The sequence below is a fragment of the Indicator indicator genome, chromosome 2 (genome assembly GCF_027791375.1).
Source record: "Indicator indicator isolate 239-I01 chromosome 2, UM_Iind_1.1, whole genome shotgun sequence".
In the NCBI taxonomy this organism is placed as follows: Eukaryota; Metazoa; Chordata; class Aves; order Piciformes; family Indicatoridae; genus Indicator; species Indicator indicator.
The window spans coordinates 45111244-45122656 of record NC_072011.1 but is presented as its reverse complement, the minus strand read 5'-3'; the positions used below and the strand labels follow the sequence as shown (position 1 = coordinate 45122656).

The following is an 11413-nucleotide window of genomic DNA, read 5'->3' as shown; positions in this document are numbered from 1 at the left end:
ACTCCCACATTGTACACGCAAATAACTGAAAGAGTACTGAATTTGCACTTCTAAGATCTGAAAATGGTTAGAAACAGTGAACTTTAAAAATCTTACCACTTTTGCTCTTAATTTGGTTTCCATGTACTGTCTTTAAAGGTAGATAATATCAGGTTGTGCTTGGTTGTGCTTAGATCTGTATCACAGGTTTAAAAAAGTTAATAAAATCATGTCAAAGGTGCCTGAGAGGTACATTTGCAGTTCATTTAGTCCAACCTTTCACTTGAAGCAAGACTATTACCAGCTGCTAGATCAGGACTGCCATGGCTTTGCCTATTTATGTCATAAAAATCTCCTGGGAGATGCTCTAATCTCCAGGGGCACTCCTCCCACTGCTAGACAATGTGCTCTTGGTGGCAATGCTCTCTGTCCTGCACTTGGAAATCTGCAGATTTGTGCTTGTGATTGTGTCGCTTTTGAGGAAGATTTTTTGATAGAAGTTGTCTCTGTAAACAAAATCTGACAGAGCCTGAAGGAAGGAGTCAGGATCCTCTTCACAAATTAATGCCAACTCCTTGCAGGTCCCTAATCCTGTCTGTAATGTTAGACATAGGTGTATTCGTCTGGTGTTTCTTCCTCCTATGTGCTTTAAAATCCGTAGAAGCTATTCTTAGGAAAGATGAGGTCTGTACAAATTGTGTTATGTGTTCTCTTCTCTGGGGCAGAGAAGAGAAATAACACTTCACACAGTAGAGCTAACATAGGGATTCTTCTGCCAGAATGTATCACAGTGATGAATTTTTAGAAGGGCTAAATAATCACATGATCCATTTCTAAAATACTACAACAAAAATAATGCTAAATTAAACGAAATGGCAATCACAAACATAGTAGTCCTGTCATCCACAAGGAAGCACAAGAAACCAGGTGATTAGGTTACTTGGAATCTGTCTTACAAAGTTCCCCAGCAGCGGCTTGTGTTGGAGACAGGGAATTGGATTTGATGGAGCAACGTCCTGACTGACAACGCCTCCTCTTTGAAAACCAGGCACCAATATGTGCTGTTTGCAGCCTTGCTTTGAAAAGCCTTTTCCTCATGAGCAGGCATTTACCCAGCTTTGCAAGTGAGCAATCCCTGTCAGTGATGAACACCCATCCACTGGAAAAGAGGAAGGCAGGATCAAGTTGTGGGTTTTTTTCATGCAACCTGCCCATAATTAGCCTCAAGCAGTGGCTGAGTCACTCACAAGAGTCCTGGGTGCTATTAGGACCAGACACGCCACGGCCCAGTGTATAATTATACCAGACAGTAGCGTGCGGAAACTGCTCCATTTAGCTACCTGACCCCATTAGAAGCTGTTATTTCTTCTTGGCTAAAAGTGCTGTGGGTGCTCTGAAGAAGTCCAGTTCTCACAGCACAAACTCATTCACCCAAACTCACCTCTTTCTTGCTGAAACCAGAAGACGCCCATCCTTTTTCCCAGTTCACCTGCGGGCTGCTTGAGAGCACCTCTGTGGTCCAGAGGCAAACAGATGCTGAGACACAGCATCTACTGGACATAAGGGATAGGGAGAGGAGTGTAGAAAATATAGGAAATGCAGCATGTTACAGTATCTTTTTCATTAGAAGACTGACCATGAAACAACCACTGAAACAAGCCATGGAACTGAAGAAGTGTAAGAAACAAGTTGTGCCTGCAATATGGATTTTTCTTTAGATATTTTGCTTCCCTTTCTCATAGAAAGGATAGAAAATTCAGGACTGGAAGCTGTTTGACAATAGCCCTTGAACTTTCTATATGCCTCTAGGGCTGGAAATGCAAATAAGAACATTTTCTGTACTGTCCACTCTCCAGTGGAACGGACACAGCTGAATGGAGAGCAGGCTCAGTCAGCCAAACCACACAAGAAATCAACTTTTTCTGGCACAGCTCCTCTGCTGGGTAAAAAAATGAACCTAGCCCCAGCTCACATGCAACCAAAGCCTGCTAGGTCCTGCAGCTGAGATCTTGTGGAGAGGGAGCAAGGGGGACCTGGCTACATGCAGTGACTGAGCCAGGGCAGGCTGTTTTGCTTAGCCTTCTAACAAAAAGCAAAAAAACTCAACTTCAGAGTTTTTGTCAATTCTTGTTGTCATCCTGTCAGAGTGAGTTCAAGTGAGGTTTTCTGGGAGGGGTGCTGCTGACTGTGCAGTTCAGAGAAGAAATGTATGGCTCCGACCTCAAGCTGCTATGCTCACACCAATGCTGTACTCCCTTTGAGACACAAACAGCCCCAATGGCTCTGGTTTTTAAACAAGTACTAAAAAACTTATCCTGAAAGGGACAATGGAATAAAAGAAACGGGCTGTCAAATTATAATCAGCTTGAAGCATTTAAAATAAACATGAAGGAAATAAAATGTACCCTGTTTGCTGTCGTGCTGGCGGCTTACAAAGTACTCGCCCCACCCAAATCAAGGGCTTGAAATGGAGCAGCAGTGGAACCAAAACCCTGGATAGTGTAAGAGTTGCTTTTCCTTGGAACCATGTTGCTATCCTCAGGGATAGAAAAAAGCATCATTAGAGTTTAAATAGAGTTTGATGAAAACACAAAGCACCCCAAGGATCAATTTTCACCATGGGCAGCTGCAGCACGAGGCATTAATTCTTCACCCTCTCTGGTGACAGGAGAAACACGGGGAGCTGCAGGCACAAGAAACGTTAGGCTTCTAGTGTGTATTTTGCCTTTCATGCTTGCAATTAAACACTTGCTTTACTTCCTGTTGTTTAAAACTGTATTTATTCTTTAGCATTGCAAGAAAAACCCTTGGTATTTTTTTTAATTTGCACTGGGGACATGTTTGAAGGCCCACATTGTACACTCAGCAAGTGGCAGAGCAGCCGCCAAACCTTGTTTCTTTTGTTGATTTCTTGATGATTTAAGACCTATTTTCAGCAGCTGATCCCAGTTCCCCCCTTGCCTTTTTGCTTGGTGACTACCATTTTAACAAAATGGTGTTTGTGTAATGCCTTGGAACCAAGAATTGAGCTTTTAAACATAAGACAGGGAAGAGAACAGGAAAAAGCAGCACTGAAATCACCTGCACTCTGTGGCTTTTCAAGCCACCTGCTTAGAAATCTATGGCAGAACCTTGAGTTCTTGCAGAATAATACTTAGACTGCTACTCTTTTGTTTCATACATTGCCAAAACTACTTTCATATTTCTGCTATTTGGGTTATGTTCTCCTAGCACAAGGTTAAAAAACCCTGCTGCTGATGTACAGTGTTCAGACTGTTTTTCTGGCTTTGCTCATAGGGACAAACTCTCTTGTTTTCATACAAACAGGAAAAGATACAGCTTGATCAATGGTTTATTGAAGTGCAAGCTTCCTTCAGAAAAGGAGAATACACTTTCCCCCTGCTGATGCCAGGATGCAAACTAACCCAAGATTTGGTGCAAAAAATTTATCCTGTGCCATCAGCATGATTATCCTCTCTGTTCCAAGCAATGACAGAATATCCTCAGAATTATTCTATTGTGGAGAATACCTAGATTAAGAAATAAAAAACAGCTTCTACAGTAGGACTGATTATTTTGACATTAAATCATTTTGTATTTAATGTAGGTTCTTACAAGGCTGGCACACACTTGGAACAACTACTGGTTGCCTCGTTAAAACATAAACCTCAAATTTGCTAGAAACAGGAGTAACTAGTAAGGATGAAACAAAATTGTCCCATAACATTACAGACACCTGAAAATAAAAACTGAAAAGGAGATGACTTAAAGGATTTTCAGTAAGGCAAGGTAAAGTAAGGTAAAGGTAAGACATAGCGTAACCCCTAGGTTTAATGAGTGTTACAATATGTGAATGACAGACACATAAGTAATGTAAGCCAAGAGCATTCACTGGCAGTCAGCGCTGGTCACAGACTCAATTTGCTTCACGGAGTAGGGGCAGCACACTGTAACTGACAGTCAGGGTCAGAAGCCCTGTCCGAAACTTGCTACCTTCTCAGAGCATGCCTTTCTCACAAAGCTGGAAAGGTGAGAAACTCCCCTTCTCCACTGACAGAGGACACTTCTCCCTTATCTCCATGTGTCACTGCCATGTAGATATGGTATTAACAAACATATCAGACCTGCAGGGGTGACCTTCATATGGTACCATGGGTTTCCTGCTGCTTCTCCAGTTGTTAAGGGTACTGACATAAAAGGATGTCCAAGAAGGAGTCCTTACTCTTCCCTGTAACAGGTTTTTGAACTTTGCTGCATCCCAGGAGGCACTGCCTGACAGACACTAACCAAACCTATTTCTCTCTTTCCTAGGTAAGAAGTATCTCTGTGTAAAACCACCTAAAGTAAGATGTGAAGTACAGCATTTCATCATATCAGCATATCATATCAGCATATCATCTCCTGGCTGATTCACTGAAGACACGTATTGCTGCAAGTGTCAGACAGGCTGGGAGGAAGAAAACACACATAGAAACACTCCTAGTCTAACAACACATAGGAGATCATGCTAATTCTAGCAATGATTTATTCTCAAAACCTGAATCAAGTCTACTCCATATATGAATGAGAGGATGTTCAAAGACACAGCTCATACCGAAAACGTTGCCAATTCAGCAAATAAAACATGCTGATCAACAAAGCCATGAGCAGCACAACACAACGATCGATGACAGACAAGCTACCTGTGATCTAGTTAACTTTTAGTTATTCTTCCATCTGCTTGTCCAGTCTTTTCAACAAAAAGTAGTACTTTGAATCCGAAAGATCTGGTATTACTTCTAGCACAGTGGGTTATGCATGCAAATGAATAAAGCTCTGAGTCTAGGTTTGCACTTCAAGGATCTTTGGAAAATAATGCATTAATGGGGCTTAGAGACAAGAGATACATTGCATTCTTTCAATCAGTATTATAACAGAGTAGAAATTATGCTTTTCAATGTTTGCAACATTGCTATTTTTATCCTCTGTTTTGTGGTTCTCATAAAGCAAAGAAACTAGCCAAAGTTTGACTCTTATTTTAACTGCAGTATCACATAACTGGAAAGAAAGCGCTGATCTATTAGATTACAACTATTGTGATTATCTCAAATGCCTTCAATAAATACTTGATTTGATACACAATTATTCAAACTAACTCTCCATATGGTAATCCTCCTTCTGAAGAGAAGATTTCACTCATTTCCATGTTTTTCCTCCCAATATTCTATTTGTAGCACCTATCACCCCCAATACATTCTTCCATAAAATATTGTGCAGGTCAAAGAGGGCAGCATGGCTCTGAAATAATGAAAATGTTCACTAAGTATGTGGAATGCATTTTCTTCTAACCTAAAAATTGATAGGTTTGCAGACTTTAAACAGAAACAGTTCATTTTCTAGACTTCTACTTTCTTCTATTTATTTTTTTCTTAACATTATCAGTTGTAGCATGATGTAAAATTACACTGATACCATCGTTTCATTTGCATACATGCTAGTGAAAATTTGGTACAGATTTCAACATAAGGAATTGCTGAATTAGGCTTTTATATATGGCTTCTAAAAATCTTAGTCCCTTCATAACAAAGTAGTTCTTTGTCCAAAATTACCAGGACCGTGATGAAGGATGCATTTTTGGATGAAAAAGAATATTAATTCTGAAGAATGGACCTTTTTCTGCAGTGTTTTGCAGTTGATAGCCTTTGAATCATGGTTAACTTCTGAGAAGATGAAAGATAATTGGTGTCATTGGACAATGAGAGATATAAAGCAAACACTGCATTCACAGGGCAATCACTACAACACTGAATCCAACACAAGGGTATAAAATGTAAAATTGCAGTAATCTACTGATGCAGCTTGAGGGTTTGGGTTTTACCTTTTGAAGATAGCTAGAGATTGTTTCTATCAGACTTCGTTTGCACCATGAGACCAAATGTTTTTCATTACCTATCTTCATTCTCCCACTCCATTCACAAGAGTTTATTCTTGAATTTGTGTGTGGCTTTGACTTTTACCTGAAGAAATGTAGATGTAGGATCATCTCAGCAATGTGTGTTTTCAGTCATTTAATACTGGTCAATTACAGTTTTTCTATTCACAGCAATCCATTACTCTCCATATCTGTTATTAGTCTTGGTTTGTATGTGAAAACCTAATGCAATGCCTCCACAGAGGGAATCTGGGCTCAGACCTTTGGAGCTCTTTACAACCCTCAGAAAAAGCAGTGAGAGTCACAAGGGGACGGATCACAGGACAGAATATGTCCCCTCCTCTCCAGATATGCAGTAAGGCTTCCTATTGTGTTTCCAGCTTAATTTTCAACCAAGAACTTCAGTACTAAACATGAAGTAAATTTTGTCTAGCTAAAAGTACCTGTGGTTTCTAGAGGCAAATTATTTACATAACTCTTAATTATTGAGCTTCACTGCTCAAAATCCATCTGCAGTTCCTAGGTGGACATTCCCCTGGAAAGCATTATTTTTAATGCAAAATAACAAGTTTTAGAACTAAGAGAATACGCTCAATCAAGTAATTGTATGAGATATCACTGCATAAACCAGACAGTGGTGCTATAGTGAATAATTTTAAATTAAATGCTTTCCAGTGCCACTGTATCATGTGTATACTATTCATTTAGTTCCTTATATTTAGCAGAAGTAGGACACATTTTTCCATCTGCCATTTATAAACAATGTACACTGTTAATTTTATTTCTTACTGGAAAGTACCCTGGTCTATTTACAAATTAATTTGGGAAGTGTCATTGTGACAGCCCCAACTGGTATGCCTGACACAAGTATGAAAGAAAGGATGAATAGGTACGATCTCGCATTTGGCATTTCAGAATTAGAGGAGGTAATGTTTCCAGTTACATACACTTAAAATTATTTCTGAGAACTATGTTGAAATTAAGCATTAAGCTAAATACCTATAGCCCTACATTATTTCATCAATTATTTTCCAAGACATCATTCATTTCTTTGTTGAAAGTTTGCTTCTTAGTGGTATTTATCTTACTTGGAAAAATTACAGGTTTATGAAAGAGCTTTATTTTATTATATTGATTTATATAATTAGGTCCTTGTGCACTGGTATTAAAGTAGAATGTTTTCAATAACGGTGAAGGGAGTTCATTAGAAAAACACTAAAATTGTACAACTGAAAATGAAAATAAAGCATACAAGCATAGCATTCCACATAAGATGAGCTTACAACTGAAATATTAAAAAAACCCCAAAACTCCAACACTCTGCCATACTACGAGACCAACTTGAAAGGCACTGAGAATTGAACTGTGCAACTCATATCCATACCTGTGAGAGTAAAAACTACAGAGAGATGCAAACCTCCAAGGCAGAATATGGCACTGTACAGTCCATTAGGCATTCATGGTACATACAGCAATTTTATGTTTTCTCAGGATATGCTGGAAATGTTAGCTAAATATACATATTACATAGTATTTCTCTGGGGAATAATAAACAAAATAATCCAATTGACATCACCTGAAAACAAGGAAACAAGGCTTAACATATGAGATATCGTTGGCACAAGGAAATATCACAGCAAAACACATCCTTTTAAATTTAATCCAGTGGATATATAAAGGAATGGTGGTGGCAGACGCAAAGGAGCTAGACGAATATCAAATACTCAGTTTTAAGCATGCTAATGAGGTCTTTGCTTCAAAAAGCTGACAAAAACTGAAGCTACCAAAACCATGAGACAGACGCAAGAAAACATCTATCAAGACAGTCCAACCCATTTCCAGGCATTCTTCTTGAGAGCTCACGTGTGTATGCTGAAGGATCTCTTTAGTATCATCTCCGTGTCTGAAGCTGCCTAAAGCTTCCCATTAGCAAATGCTGCCTCCTGGAACTGAGGGACAAACGTTTTGAAATACGCCCTAGTGAAAAAAAAGAAAATGGCACGGTTAGGGAGAAGTAAGCTTCTAACACAGTGTGTGCATGTATGTAGCCAGGGCTTTAACAGAGAAGCATAATGTTACCATGCTCAGTCCATTATTAGATCTCATATACGGTTAGTGTTTTTCTTACGAGTTTACAGTACACAGCAGATTCATACAGTTTAGCTTTCTAGACTCAGCAGTACTTCCTTCAGTGTCCTTACCATTTAGTTCTTAATGTAGTTAACTTCAGTAACTTGACACTATCAGTAGAGCCTGATGGACCATCTGTACTTCAATGCAAAGCTCCAGACAAGAACTATTATGTGCTGGACAATAAACCCTTGAATGGCTGTAAAAGTGAGAAACACTTAGATGAACCAAAGGTGTGGCCATGCTACTGCCTGCAGCATTTTATAACTGGGGCTTTCTGATGCAGTTGATGTTCACCACGTTTCTGGGATAACAAGGGTTTTTTTTGGTGTATTTTTTCCCCTCTGTATTGAAGAAAGCTTCAAATGTGGTGCCAAGGGCCCAAAGGTAGACAAGTCAATGGAAAAGCAAAACAATGAAGAGAAGTCTGAATACACGGCAGGAGGTAAGCTCTTTATCTGTCTCCTTACAGAAGCCTTGACGCACTAAACAGTCACGTTGATGGCAGTAGTTTACATAAGACATTGTGAATAAATACTAACACTTTGGATGAAGGGCAATTCTTTCTCTGAGACTCTGAAAGTCAGAACATTATTCTATAAGATGTACTTTGTATGTATTAGATCACACTCTACCTTCTTTACAAAGAAATGAGTAACTAATAAATTCATAAAGTGAGCTGAACCTTAGTATCCAAAATTGAATTTGAATTGTACCTTTGAGCTTATTGCACTGAAACACTCAACAATGTACTGAACGTATTTTACGTTCAAATTATATCTTTTATTTGCAAGTTATATTAGAAGCTACTACATCACTCTGATGACTGCTTTCTGCACTAAACCTTTACTTTCTCTATTTTTTACAAACCCATTTTGTTTTCTCTTCGTATCACTTAGTTTTTACAGATTTGTATGCATGGAGAGCCTCCTCCAGTTCTTTTCACAAGAAAAACAACAAAAAGCAAAACCAACAAAGTCAGAATAACTGTAATTACGTTCGTTATCTTATTGATTTCTCTTGTGGTACACCTCCTGAAGCAAACATATGCTGATCATCTTCAGAGTCATGATATGTATTTTGTAATTTGGGTAGAAGTTTTGGTATACCACTGAACACCAGTCACACCTCCTTGCATCTAAAACCATTGCAAGATCACAAAAGAGAATGCTCCCCTCTTTTTATGAAGTTGTGCCTGGCAAATACATTTTCAGATACAGCTGTAAACACACACAAGATGATGTCCAAAGGTTAGCTGTGCAACAGAATGTAAAAGTATTTCTGAACTGAAGAGCTGAGCCCAGAAATAGAAAAGGACAGCCAGCACACACATTTTATTGTATGCATGGATTTTTTGTGTATTTACAGCATACACTTTGATTTATTGAATCAAAGTTCAGAAAGCAGCCCGCAAAAGTGATTGTTCATCCTGGCAGAGAATCACACATAAACCACCTGAGAAGACATACCTGTCATCTAACCTTAGCAGCTGAATGCCATTTCTGTATTTGTGTTTTAATAACATGCCTTTGAAATTGTAGCCTATGTATGTCCAGTCAGCTCTGCGTCACTGAGATACATCAAGGAATATCACCTGCACATTGTCAATGCCAGGATCTACCATCCTTTTATTTCTCCTTGCATTTACTATCCTAGCATTTAATTACATTTCCTCTGCTTGCTTATTTTACACAGATCCTTTTTGATAGCTTCTCAGCAGACTCTTTCACATAATTCCTTTTCTTACTGACTTGACAAATGATACTCTTCCTAAATTGTAAAAATTCCTAATCATAACTGCGATATAAGCAGAAATATTTTCCTACATTTTATTTCTTCTCTGAAACATCACCTTTACAGCATTTTCCTGCTATGTATTAAAACCACACATACTGCATTATATTTCAATAACTTTTCTCTTAGGTAAGTTCCAGAACACATGTTTCTGAGACCACAGAACTTGCAGCAGAACTTGTATCCTTTGCTGCAAAGCTATACCTAACACCTCCCTACATTCTGATCAGATGTACTATTTCAAAGAGGATATTATTTTATCAGCAGTTCATATGAACCTCTTGAAGATGTTCCATACACTATAAAAAAATCCATTAGTACTTCATAATTTTTAAATGTCTGCTTTTTTTGTTCCATACTTTAAAGTCCATACTTAGTTTGTCCTTATCATTTGTGGTCTTGTCCAGACTGAAGCACCACATGTTTACCTAGGTATGTTCCTCCATTTCTGTCTCTCTCTCTCACACACAGAGCATCTGAGATTAAAGAAATTTTGGAAAGAACTTCTGGATAATTACAGTCCATCATGCATGTACACACAAAGTATCCCACCTCTCAGCCCAAAACAAAACAAAAAAAGACCCTGCAAAGAGATCCAGAACCATACTCCACTTGTGATCGGCTATAGCACATTTAATAAACTGAAGAGAAAAGATAGAGAAGTGGTAGAAGGGAGGCTGAAGTTCTTCAACATTAATGAACACTACAAATAGGGAGGGAATGGCAAGCGGTAAAGTATAAAAGTAGCAAGACTTATTTTGAGTATATATGAAGGAGTAGAACAGGCAGCAAAGTCATTACTCATTATTAGAGCTTGCTGGAATTATTTACCCAGTTGCATGCTCCTGAGTTTTCATCAGGAAAAGAATGAAGTACTTCAGTTTGGCTTTATCTGAGATTTTCTGCTCTGCAGAATTCAGTCTAAATAATATGCTCGATATTAACCTCTTTATCTGTGGTCCAGCATCTTAGAGATGATGTACCTAGTCACACAGACAAGGCCCTGATCCATCACAAGTGCTCTAAGTATAAACAGCAGAAGTAGTCTCTTCAAAGTACCTAATCCACAAAGAACAGCAGGATAAATTGCTAAAATTTCTGCCAAGAGGCACTGTGCTGCTGGCTGGCAGATGCATTATAGTGTCAGTTTAACTGCACTTCTTTTCATACGTTTCCAGCAATTTTTTTTTCCAGAACATTTTCTTTCCATCAGAAGTTTGGGACAAAACTGTAAGTTAAAATATTTCAATTTGCTGTGAAATGAAAATTCTGACATATTTTCTCCTCTGCAGAGATAACCAGGAAGGAAGAAAAGAACAAGCACCAATTAATGGCCAAGTGAGTAAATTTCATCTATCAACCAACTGGCACTGAAGTCAAAAGTGTATGTTTCCACACAAATAGGACCATGACATGGACATATTATATCACAATGGATTACAAGAAATAACTTAGAGAGACACATAAAATTTTCTAAAGGACAATACCCTGCTACGGACTAGATGGTAAGGACCTTGTTCACATGGAACACTGTTCCTTTTAGAAAGGTTTTAAATGGACAGTAACACTCATCCTGTATGAACAGGCACTGAGAAACAG

At 38.5% G+C, this 11413-nt stretch overlaps 1 protein-coding gene across 1 annotated transcript in view; it reads right to left on the bottom strand.

The window, feature by feature from the left end:
- Positions 1-7243: 7243 nt before the first annotated feature.
- The window catches only part of BABAM2 (BRISC and BRCA1 A complex member 2), a 160314-nt gene continuing 156144 nt past the window's right edge, over positions 7244-11413 (bottom strand). Inside the window, exon 11 of the mRNA XM_054394843.1 lies at positions 7244-7867. Within this exon, the coding sequence (XP_054250818.1) occupies positions 7804-7867 (64 nt within the window). The 3' untranslated portion in view covers positions 7244-7803. The remainder of the gene's footprint in view (positions 7868-11413) is intronic.